This window comes from Echiichthys vipera, assembly GCF_963691815.1.
Source record: "Echiichthys vipera genome assembly, chromosome: 8".
NCBI classification, from domain to species: Eukaryota; Metazoa; Chordata; class Actinopteri; order Perciformes; family Trachinidae; genus Echiichthys; species Echiichthys vipera.
In genome coordinates, this window is record NC_139833.1 from 28,876,388 (window position 1) to 28,887,603 (window position 11,216).

Consider the following 11,216-nt stretch of genomic DNA (forward strand, 5'->3'; position numbering starts at 1 on the left):
ATACTTTAATAATCCCAGGGGGAAATTGTTTTCTTTGCAAACTCCAGCTATACAAACAACATATTTAACCACAACAATATTATACAGATAGCATATATTTGGAAAAACAGAAATATAAAAGGTGTTCCAGGCACGTCCAGCTGGGAGGAGGCCTCGAGGAAGACCCAGGACTAGGTGGAGAGATTATATCTCCACACTGGCCTGAGAATGCCTCGGGATCCCCCAGTTAGAGCTGGTTAATGTGGCCCGGGAAAGGGAAGTTTGGGGTCCCCTGTTAGAGCTGCTGCCCCTGCGACCTGACCCGATAAGCAGATGAAGATGAATGAATGAATGAGCATATACAGTAAAACAGTATATATATAGATATATAACTATATATCTATATATATAGTTTGTATATATATATATAAACTATCAAATTGACAATAGTAATACATACAGATCAGAAGTACTGTAATCATGTGCAAAGTACCGTACAAATGTGCAAAGAACAGGTTGTTTATGATTGAGTCCGTATTACAGAGAGGAGGTGACACACTCTCCGAGGGATGTGTTGCATAGTTTAATGACCACAGGCAGGAAAGATTTCCTGGGGTGCATCTGGGTGAGAGGAGTCTTCTGCTGAAGGTGCTCCTCTGCTGGGTCAGTCTGTCGTAGAGAGGGTGGGAGACAATGTCCAGGATAGACCGGAGCCTGGACAGCATCCTCCTCTCTGACATGGTCGTCAGGGTGTCCAGCTCCTCCCCCACGACATCACCGGCCCTCCTGATCAGTTTGTTCAGTCTGTTGGTGTCTGTGACCTTCAGCCCACTGCCCCAGCATGTGACAGCCAAGAAGATCGCACTGGCCACCACAGACTCATAAAAAATCCTCAGCATCGTCCAGCAGATGTTAAAGGACCTCAGCCTCCTCAGGAAGAAGAGTCGACTTTAGCCTCTGCATTTCTAGTCCAGTTCAGCTTATTATTGAAGTACAGCTCCAGGTACTTCTACTCCTCTACAGTGCCCACAGGGACCCCCTGGATGGAGACAGGGGTCACAGGGGTTTTCACCCTCCTCAGATCCACTACGAGCTCCTTTGTTTTAGTCATGTTGAGCTGCAGGTGATTCAGCTCACTCCAAGTGACAAAGTTGCCCACAACAGTCCTGTATTCACTTTCATCCCCCTTTCCAATGCAGCCAACTATTGCTGTGTCATCAGGAAACTTCCGAAGGTGGCAGGACACTGTGCAATAGCTGAAGTCTGAGGTGAACATTACAACAAGCATTGTTGACCCTCATATAAAACATAACACTCAGGTTTCACACACACACACACACACACAGACAGTTGCAGAAAAACCAAAACTTTCTAACCAAGCTGCTACTGCTTTTAAACACGTGAAAACATAGAATTCCAGCATCTAAAATGCGTTTTCATTTATTGTTGTGTGTGAAAACCTGTCTTGATGGATTAGTATCTATTCATTGACCTCAGATCTTGCAGCAGCATGGGACTTTTGGGGAGAGGTGGTATCAGTCATGTGAACTATCTATCTCCACTAACCAGCTCTTTTCATGTCGCAACCAAATGACATCAATCACCATTGTGGTATTTTCTATTACAATGTTTAGGTAAGCCTTACAAATGCCCCCCCCCCCAAATTAGCATCTTAAAATAGCTCATTGGAACATAAGATAGAGAAGGTATGGACAGTCTTTCCAGATTGCATTTGGTGTTTTCCTAATTAAACAGGCAAAATGGAGTTAAACAGACCTGCTTTAACAGTTAAATGTACATATGAACAATCATTTGGGGTTTTCCCTCGCCTGCTTTGAGAATATGAGCAGAAATAGCATTAACACTTCTGAGCCAGATTATTTACTCATGCATCTGGTAAGTCACTTAGAGGTCACTTTCCTATTCAGTGTCAATGACCCAGTATCAACAAGCTGCTTCTAAGTTTAGTGAGGCACTTGGATCGTTTCTAAATCTTGACCAAACTACTCATTAGAATATAGTTTGTGCGTTCTGTTCGGACTTTCATCTGAAGCTGTAAAATGGGGAGCTAATAGGGAACAAGGTCCATGGCAGGGGTTGACATACTGTGTAGAGGCATTCTTCTCAGTTGAGACAAACACATTCATTATCCTGGATGACGAATGAACCTGTTAATGCTCCCTGGAGGGTGGGTGGCAAATTCATACTGAGACAGAGGGGATATTAGACATGACTCTTCAATACTGTAGATCATCTTAGTCCCAGGGGATGTCACCTCAGAGAGCCACTCTATGCCTATTTATATCACAAATCATGTCATTTGTAAAAGAGCTGATGGACACTGTGTATAAATTGTAGAATAATTAAATAAAAGAGACAAAACAAACTAAATCTCACTGTTAATCAAAGCGATAATGTATTTATTTACTGAATGGTGTTGGCAACAACCACAGCTGCATCTATGAGCAACACACTATTGCATATTTACAACACTTCATGTCCATATAATGTAATAGAAAAACTTCATTTTTAAGCACAATCATTCACAGTTAAGTAGTCATTTGCATAGTCTGGAAACAAACCGGTTTAGAATAGTCACTGGTTACAGGCCTCTTCAGAAGTTGTAAAGGGTTTATAAACAGCAGAATTTAGTTAGAAGTAACTTCAAGTAAAATTGCAGCATTATTGTTGAAGTGTGCTGAGCCCTCAGGTTTCAGTCTTTGGGATTCACAGATGAGGAACACAACACAAGAGTGAATTTTTTTTTTTTAAACCCTTTACAAGTCTCCTTGTTACACTCTCACTTGCCAGTCTGATCTCAGTTAAGGGTTTTTGTTATCCCAATCAGTTCTGTTGTTCATTTTTCACCCAGTCTTGCCATCCGCCGGGGTAATGCTGAATACTGAAATTAAGGGAAAAAAGGAAAAAAGTGAAATATTGCATAAACAGAGGTGCGTCAAAAATGATACCGCATTTGAGTCTGACTTTACGGGTACTAACAAAGTAAAAAGCCACATTTATTGATTTTACTGTTAGCTTCTTGAGCTAAGTAGCTTTTTATTCCTCCTTTTTAGTCATTCTGGAGATGTGGCAGCTCTCAAAAGAGCAATGCGTGATTTGAGGTATTATGCAACAGGTTAATAACCTCAAGTTGGTGAAACTTAAAACAGTCTTGTGATGAAATAACAGTCATATGGCATTCAACCATAAAAGTGTACTGGAAAAAAATGTTTCAAAAAGAAACAATAACGAATTAAAAAAAAAAACATTTTCGATTTTTGACTACGATTTCTCAATAATTGAAGGACTTAATAAGATAAGGCAGAGAAGCAATAATTTATATGTGAAGAAAACATCACATCTCACTCTTTGTATCCCAGTGTGGCAGCTGTGTTGAGCGCAGTCTTGCTCCTGACCCCTGCCAGACAGGTAAACACAATGTTATCTGTCTGCCGGGGCATTTCACCACCATACTTTTCATTGAACTCTTCTGGAGCCAGCTGGAGGGCAGTGTTCACCTGTCCCACTGCAAAGTCAAAGAAACACAGACAGGTCAAGTATGACCTGTAGCCCTTTATGTGCTATTAGGTAAAACAAAACATTGGTGGGTCTGTAGTTCCTGGGAACTGCTGTAAGTAGTGTCAAAACACTGTACCTAGATAGGCCTACACCAATCAGGATTATCCAAGGAATGTTAGTTATGAGTAAAGTTGGGAGGCTTGTCCTCCATTATTCACCAAGTTGTCTGCAGGTGTCATTCATGTTGATTTGTTTGTATTTTTTACACAGGGAATGTAATATTGAAGCAATTTTCCACAGTAAGAAGGCTCTAAGGGGCGGCAGTAGCTCAGTCCAATGGTTGACTTGGCTGGAGACCGTACGGTCGCCAGTCCGAGTCCCTGTCTGGACCATGAATGGAGTGTGGACTAGTGGCTGGAGAGGTGCCAGTTCATCTCCTGGCCACTGCCGAGATACTATTGTGCAAGGCACCGAACCCCCAACTGCTCGGGCACCGAACCCCCAACTGCTCGGGCACCGGTCCAATGGCAGTCCCCTCGCTCTGACATCTCTCCATTAATTGCATGTATATAGGTCCTGTTTGTGAATGTGTGTATTTTGGGCCTGTGTGTGTGTAACCTGAATAATAATAACAGAGTGAAAAAAATGAATTTCCCCTTGCGGGATACATAAAAGGAATTCTTCTTCTTCTTCTTCTAATAAACTGAGACTGAGCAAACCAAACAGCTCCAACACAACCCTCTTTGTTTTATTCGGTAAAGGCCTGTGCTTTGTGGGCCAGACTTGATGTGATTTAGGGTTGACATCCCAGCCAACAAAACACACAGTTTCTCTGCATTTCTACACTCACGGGGGACGTTAATTGACCCGGGGATGAAGCCGTACTCCCTGAGCTCCCAGGGCTCTCTGACATCGATCACTACAGCGGCCCGGTCACCCAGGAGCTGCTTCAGCTGCGCATAACTCACATCTGTGCTCGGCGGCGCTGAACCGAGCCTGCGGACCAGCGGCGCTGTAGCTGAGAGCAAAACAAGCATGACATACAGTTTATTATCAGTTTCACAAGATGACAGTGAGTAGCGTGTCAACCAGCTGACATTCACATGGCCTGTAGAGTAACACATTCATAAAACACTAGATGTAAGCTCACTTTTACAGCCGTGGTAAGTGCTGACAAGGCTGGACACAGAGCTTCGTCCTCCCAGGACAGAAGACCCAGGCGGGACGGTACTGGTCCATATCAGCCGCGGAAGAACCCCCGCAACCCCCCAACACCTTCTGAGCGCCATGTGTTATTATTTACACCCTATAGTACACTATGTATTAACACTTCGTCAACGTAAACCCCTAATTCTGCAACAATACTGCGCGCGACACTGCTGAAATTCTCACCGATGACACGCTCACCCTGCCAACAATGACATACGCGTGCGCAGAAGTACGGAGCCCTTAAAGGACAAAAATACTCTCTCGTTTCAAGTCTTATCAAACGCAAACGTCAGTCATTAACCTCATACTTCAAAGGTTAAACAGTTATCACAATAAAGAATCGCTATGTGCTCTAGGTGGATAAAACTAATGCACTTAATAATTATCCAAGACATAACATATGATCCATCCATGGTCGTGGGAAAGACGGAAAAGTGAGAATCACGAGTGTCCACTTCTGGACATTAATTAATCAAGAGTTCTCTAAATAAATACACCGGGCTACCATGACCTTTCCTGACGAAAATACCCAAAGATCGATTGATAACATCACTAGGATTTCGACTCAGTTAGATCTGTTTGTCGTCAAAACGAATGTACCATGAGCTGAACCACACTATAAATTAAACAAACACCCAGAGTTGAAGCAACAACACATACAATAATTAAGTTTGCAATCATAGTCATTTTCATTGTTTTTGGTATCTGCAAAAAACAAACTGATCTCTGTAGTTACTCTTGTATTTAAAAAAAAAACGTTGGTTAAACCCGTGAACGCCTCAAAACTTATGATGTTCTGCCATTTTCTGTGAGATTTCCAATTGTACGTGAACGCAGCATTCGGCCAACTTGAGCCGCCGTAGTGCGTCACATGTTGACTAGATTTGCTCTGAGGTATGCTAGTTGATGCCACCGAAAGCTTGGCACTATTTGGATAGTCTAAGTTAAAAACGAACAAGTATTGAGAGAACTTTGCAGTTGTTGTTGTACTTTGCCTGAAATGCCTTAATATCCCCGTGTGTTGTTGGATAAAACACAACTGTTAATGTTTTATTTATCCTGACAAGCTAATGCAGCTAACGTTAGCCTGTTTGCCAACGAGGAAGAGTTGACATTTTACTGTTGGCTTCAGATTAGTTGACACAGTCAACACAAGAGCTCAAATAAAGAGGTGAGTTCTTACGGCTTTCCCAACTCTAACTGGAACATGTGTCCATTCAGTGTTTCCATGTCTCTGATAAAGGACTTGCAGGCCTCTTCTGCTCACCTTGTTCATTACTGTGTAACTCATCTATCCTTAATATAGTCTCAAATTTGATTCGATTGGCTATTTCTGTTCCCAGGAACATACTTTGTGGTCTGTAGTATTTGGACAGGTAAACAGTTTCTGTTTTTTTCGATTTAGTATTCTTACTGTATACATGGTGGTCCCATGTATGCATCGTGAGGGTAAACAGTGTAGAAACGGGTTCAAAGGTGACAACTTAAACCTACGAGCAGCCAAACAGTGGACTATTCTTGACTGGGCAAAGTCATTCACCTGACCTCAGTCCACCCGGGCATTTCCCCTGCTAAATAATTTAATTTGATTTAAGGGTTTATTTGTCCAGCTCATTTGTGCTTCTTAAAACAGGGGGCTATGCATTAACTGAGCTACAATTGTTACCAACTTCATCTGGTCCAAATGTAAAAAATCCCTCAAAATGGTCCATTCATTGATTCATTTTAGATCCACTGTGCTAGAATATTGTGGACTACACTAAGTGAAATGTGGTAGTTTTATTTTGAATAGTAACCCCCATGTTTGTTCTCCATCTTCCGTTTCAGAGCTCCAGATGCGGCTAAAGGACCCCTTCTCTTTGAAAGCCGCCGATATGACTAAGCGGACTAATAAACCCAAGAAACCTCGAGATGAGGAGTCATCAGATGAAGTCAGTGGTAAGTCACTGAAGCAGTACCACAAGACTTAACGTTGGCGCTGTGAGTCCTAGCACACTGGTTAGTGAATAGAATATACTCTTTACGAATGCACAAAAAGCAAGGCGCATGTATTCATGACACTCAGTCATACTTTCAGTAAAAAAGTCCACAAAGTTCATCAAGTAATTCAATGAGTGCATTCAGCCACTACTCTTGACTGTGTCCAGTGTTGTAAGCACAGCATTGGTTTCAACGATGATAAAATATTGAGTAGATTTGGATTTAAGATTTCATTTTTAGTTTTAAGATAATCAGCATTTGCCGATGCCTTTGCTCACAAGGCCGATGACCAGCTGGCTGTTAAGTTAGTGCTCCCCTTGTGTCAATTTAGCCATTCTACAGTATGGGCAGATATCAGCGTCATGGTAGCAAGCCTTCAACCAGCCAAACTAGCTGACAAGGCTTGAAAAACTATTGTATAGGCATCTGCAGCCCCCGCATCTACTCTCGAGTAAAACATTTATCAAACAATAACAACCGCAAAGCCTTTTAGGGGCTGTCACACAACAACAGAATGTGCTGAAAACAAGTTTGTCGAGTTTTAAATAAATGTTAATTTAAGTTCAGCAATTTTTAGTCCTTTTGCTTCTTCTTATTAAAAAGTTGCATTTTATCTGATTTTAAAATATCCAACAACATGATATCGGCATTTTATACTGTCCGTCAGCCGCCCTGCCATTGAAAACACAGTAAGACCTTATAACACAGCCTGTGACTTCTATTATAGTTACCTGACACTTATAGTGTAATATTGTCGTATGGATCCGTTCATAGAAAGCTATAAAAGTTACTGTTTCCCACTGGTACTTAAATGTAGACGCTGCAGAACAAGGGACTAACAATTTTGACTTTTAGCGGAAATGACAAATTACCTATACTGCAAGTATTTTAGTATTTACTAGGTATCTACAGAGTATTTTAGATGAAAGAAGAAATTGCTTACACTAAATATTCTTAAGTATGGGTAATTTTAGGGTATTTTAGAGGATGGACTGGATTATAAAGCTTACATTGTTTTCCCGTTTTTACTTTTTAAGTGCAGAACATTTACTTTAAATCCATAAATACAGCTGAAGGCACACCTGTACGAAATTATTGTTACAACTGCCATGAGCAAAGGACAAAAAACGTCTTTACCTTTTTGGTAGCACATCACATGACTGTGAAATAAGTAATTTCTTCTCCCATCTAAAATACTCCATAAGTACCCAGTAAAATACTTACAGTACAAGTCATTTCTCATTTCCTCTAAAAGTCACAATTGTTACTCCCTTGTTCCGTTGTACCTACATTTAAGTACCAGTAGAAACCAGAAAATATTATATATGCTCTGATTCATACGACATTATTACACCGTAAATGTTGAGTAATTACACTATAAGGGCGCACTCAAACTGTCAGTCCGTACCGTGCCCCGTGCTTTAGGGTACTTGTCCCCCCCTCCCTCTCCCCCTGTGGTTTAGGCCCGTTTGTACTCGCACTACCTGGGCCTCGGCGAATGCTTCTTGCTGCCTATACGTCATCACACCGTAACACGTCACCTGCATTGATGACGTCATCGCGATGTGTCGCTTTGTTTACAAAAGTGCGTGGACTTTTGGCCACATAATGGAAAGCAGCGCAGAAAACATTGTAACGTATTTGAATTTGTGATTTTTTTTGGACCCATTGTGATGCGGCACGACTCCGTTTAGTTGACGTTTAGGCCTCGTGCTCGTACTCGTGCGCCCGCTCATGCTCGTACATGTGCAAACGTGCTTTACAAAAGCCCAGCTCCCCCAAGCGGTCCGTGGACTGTGCCTTACGCTTGCACTCACACTGGTCAAACGAACTAGACTTAAGCTGTGAAACGTGCATGGGCACGGTACGGATGGACAGTGTGAGTGCGCCCTAAGTCGCAGGCTGTATTATAAATTGTTACCTAAAACCCATATTGGTCAACCACTTGTTTGAGTTGGCTTATGTCTTTACAAATTAAAAGTTGCTAATGGAATAGTTTTGGCTCAGTGAAAGTTCAAATAACACCGCTGGTTTAAATGGTTATGATGAAGTGGATCTATTGCCTAAGTAACGTGTGATATGTTTGAGAGTAAGGATTCCTCTCATTAAGTTTCTATAATCTGACTTCAGTTTACCACCTCACCATCTGCATTGCCACTTTCTCCTGTCTCCAGTGGGTCAGAGTTTACCTACAGCTGCGCACATTCTCCGCACAACTTTGTTTTTCTAGATCACAACTTTTACATGGGAAGTGGCGTGTGTCTTTTTCAGGCCCTGTTTTTGGGCATACACAACAGTTATAACCGAAACCCCAGGGAAATGAGCTTTATGTTCATGAAAACCCATGACATATCTTACAAAGGATTGTATATACACTTCTTTATTTCCCCCCCTTATATGATTTACAGCAGATACTGTGCACATTGTTTCCCTTTCAAAACATAATCACTCAGAATCCTAATTTGCTCCCTAACTGGGATCGGACGGGACATTTGTCATGACAGCATATTTTGTTTTTAATCAGGGTTGACTTGTCAGCATGTGAGTAAGGCAGTGGACCTCAGCTCAGTGAAGAGATCAGTGATCTCCAGTGTGTGGTTGGTGTGCTCTGAGTGCCTAAAGGAGAGGACCATGATCGATGGAGAGCCAGCAGCATCCCACGACATCCTGGTGTGCTTAAAGTGTGGCTTCCAGGTAAGAATTGTTGTAATTGTTGATGTTTCATCGTTGGAAGCCAGATGTGATCGTCAATATCTATTAACTTGGTCATTTATTTACTTTTATGCATTTGTAAGAGGAAGCAGGTAATTTTCTGTCTGTTTCTCTTGTCCTTCGCATATTTCAAGAACTGTCCAATCGACTTCACACTAGGCAGGTTTATTGCTGTCAACCCAAGGGAGTGCAGTGTCAAGTGTGTCGATTGGATAAGTGGACATAGCCCCTCCCAAGAACTTTGAGCAGTTTGGCCAGATGGTGGAACTCTAATACCGAACTTTACATTTCGGCATGTACGTTTTTAGACGGGTCCACAGCTGATTAGATTGATTTTCCACCATTTCGAATTGTTTCCAGATCCGTGTTTTCACTGCTCATCCAACAGATTTTGATTGGAGCTGCAGTGTTTGGCAGCCCCGGTGGCCAATCACTGCAAACACTGCACTGCTGTGATATAAGAAAAAAATTGGCACCGCTCTAGTGGTTGTGACAAATCTGGTGCCATTTGGCCAACACATAGTGCTGTAGCAGCATCATGTCTGTTTGTCTATGTATGCGTATATATGATTGTCCTTTGCATATCTCAATAATCGTTCATCCAGTTGACTGCACATGTAGCTTGAGAATGCAACAAACTGCTAGGAACCGGGTACCCTTCAGACGGGCACCCTTTTCTCAACGGGCATGTCCCCCAACAACACTGCAAACAGCAATCACCCCTTTCTGAACAAGCATGCGCTCCAAACGGACACAACCCGAACGGGCATCGCGCTAGTTCTAATAAATTATTAATTTGTGTATAAACAACACTAACTCTTAATAGTTGTTGCCAACTGAAAATATGTTTGCCATATTTAGTCACCTTTATATTTTGAGTAATTAAGATACTTTGCATTCATTTATTGTTTAAATGTTACATAAAAGACCCTCAAATTAAAAAATTTCCTTTTTGTTTTTTGTTCAGGTGCAGCTGGTTCTTTGCATCGTTGTTGTTTTCTGTATCTGACTGTAACTGAAATATTAAACTATTACTAATGCAACAACTATTCACTGTTACTATCAAGCTCTGCACAAATGTATTGTTCTAATTAGACAAATGGGTTTATAAAGAAGAGATGAAGAGATAAATGCATAAATATGTACATATACAGTGTATTGTATATTGCCAAAAGTATTTTTTTACCCCCATAACTCTAGCCCACATGCTAATTTTGCTTTATTGAAGTGGAAAGGACCCTCTGTCTGTAAACATAGGTATGTGCATAAAAACAACTAAAAACCATGAATGAATTATGTTACAGGGCTGTAACCAGTCAGGGGTCCAGCACGCTGTCAAGCACCACCAAGCTTTCCATCCAGACTCTCACTGCATCACCATCAGCCTGAGCACCTGGAAGGCCTGGTGAGAAACCTCCAAATATGTTTATGATAAACAAATGAAAAACTAAGACTGCACACAATGCCACTGTGTGTCAACTTGCGATGACACATGTCAACACAGCACCAGGGTGTGTGTGGGCTTACGTCGACAATAGGTGTGGGTGTATTGACACATGTCATACACCATAGGTGCGTATTGTCCAAAAGTCTTACTGACCTTGGCTACCACAATTTACAGAGCAGATTCAGTTTCAAGACCTATATCATTTTTTACATAGTATCACTACATTTTTATATTTGATTGTGTGTATAAATGGTTCATTCCAACTACAGTTTCTTGAGGGTTTTTAAATTCCACAGTAACCTAAAGCTTCTCTGTCTCTCTATGACCCTGTCTCATTGTAACAGGTGTTTTCAATGTAACGAGGAGCTCT

The 11,216-nt window shown here is 41.5% G+C and overlaps 2 protein-coding genes across 2 annotated transcripts in view; one reads left to right on the forward strand and one right to left on the reverse strand.

Annotated features, from left to right (window-relative positions):
- Positions 1-2,418: 2,418 nt before the first annotated feature.
- Positions 2,419-4,888, reverse strand: tstd3 (thiosulfate sulfurtransferase like domain containing 3). Its single transcript, XM_083919217.1, has 4 exons — positions 4,649-4,888; positions 4,349-4,516; positions 3,346-3,505; positions 2,419-2,881 (listed from the first exon to the last, which is right to left on the reverse strand). The coding sequence occupies exons 1-4, from the start codon at positions 4,785-4,787 to the stop codon at positions 2,824-2,826; spliced, it is 525 nt and encodes a 174-aa protein (XP_083775343.1). The 5' UTR covers positions 4,788-4,888; the 3' UTR covers positions 2,419-2,823.
- Positions 4,889-5,627: 739 nt separating this feature from the next.
- usp45 (ubiquitin specific peptidase 45) overlaps positions 5,628-11,216 on the forward strand; it is a 44,034-nt gene continuing 38,445 nt past the window's right edge. Inside the window, exons 1-5 of the mRNA XM_083919075.1 lie at positions 5,628-5,878; positions 6,535-6,645; positions 9,212-9,381; positions 10,704-10,804; positions 11,191-11,216. The exon at positions 11,191-11,216 is cut by the window's right edge and continues 75 nt beyond it. Coding sequence (XP_083775201.1) covers positions 6,543-6,645; positions 9,212-9,381; positions 10,704-10,804; positions 11,191-11,216 — 400 coding nt within the window. The 5' untranslated portion in view covers positions 5,628-5,878; positions 6,535-6,542. The remainder of the gene's footprint in view (positions 5,879-6,534; positions 6,646-9,211; positions 9,382-10,703; positions 10,805-11,190) is intronic.

Bases quoted from the DNA above. Each gene is read 5' to 3' on its own strand.
- tstd3 (XM_083919217.1), bottom strand. From the start codon at position 4,787: ATGGCGCTCAGAAGGTGTTGGGGGGTTGCGGGGGTTCTTCCGCGGCTG. The intron at 4,517-4,648 runs GTGAGCTTACAT...TTTTGCTCTCAG, and splicing joins CACTTACCACGGCTGTAAAA to CTACAGCGCCGCTGGTCCGC. The intron at 3,506-4,348 runs GTGAGTGTAGAA...TTGACTTTGCAG, and splicing joins CGGGTCAATTAACGTCCCCC to TGGGACAGGTGAACACTGCC.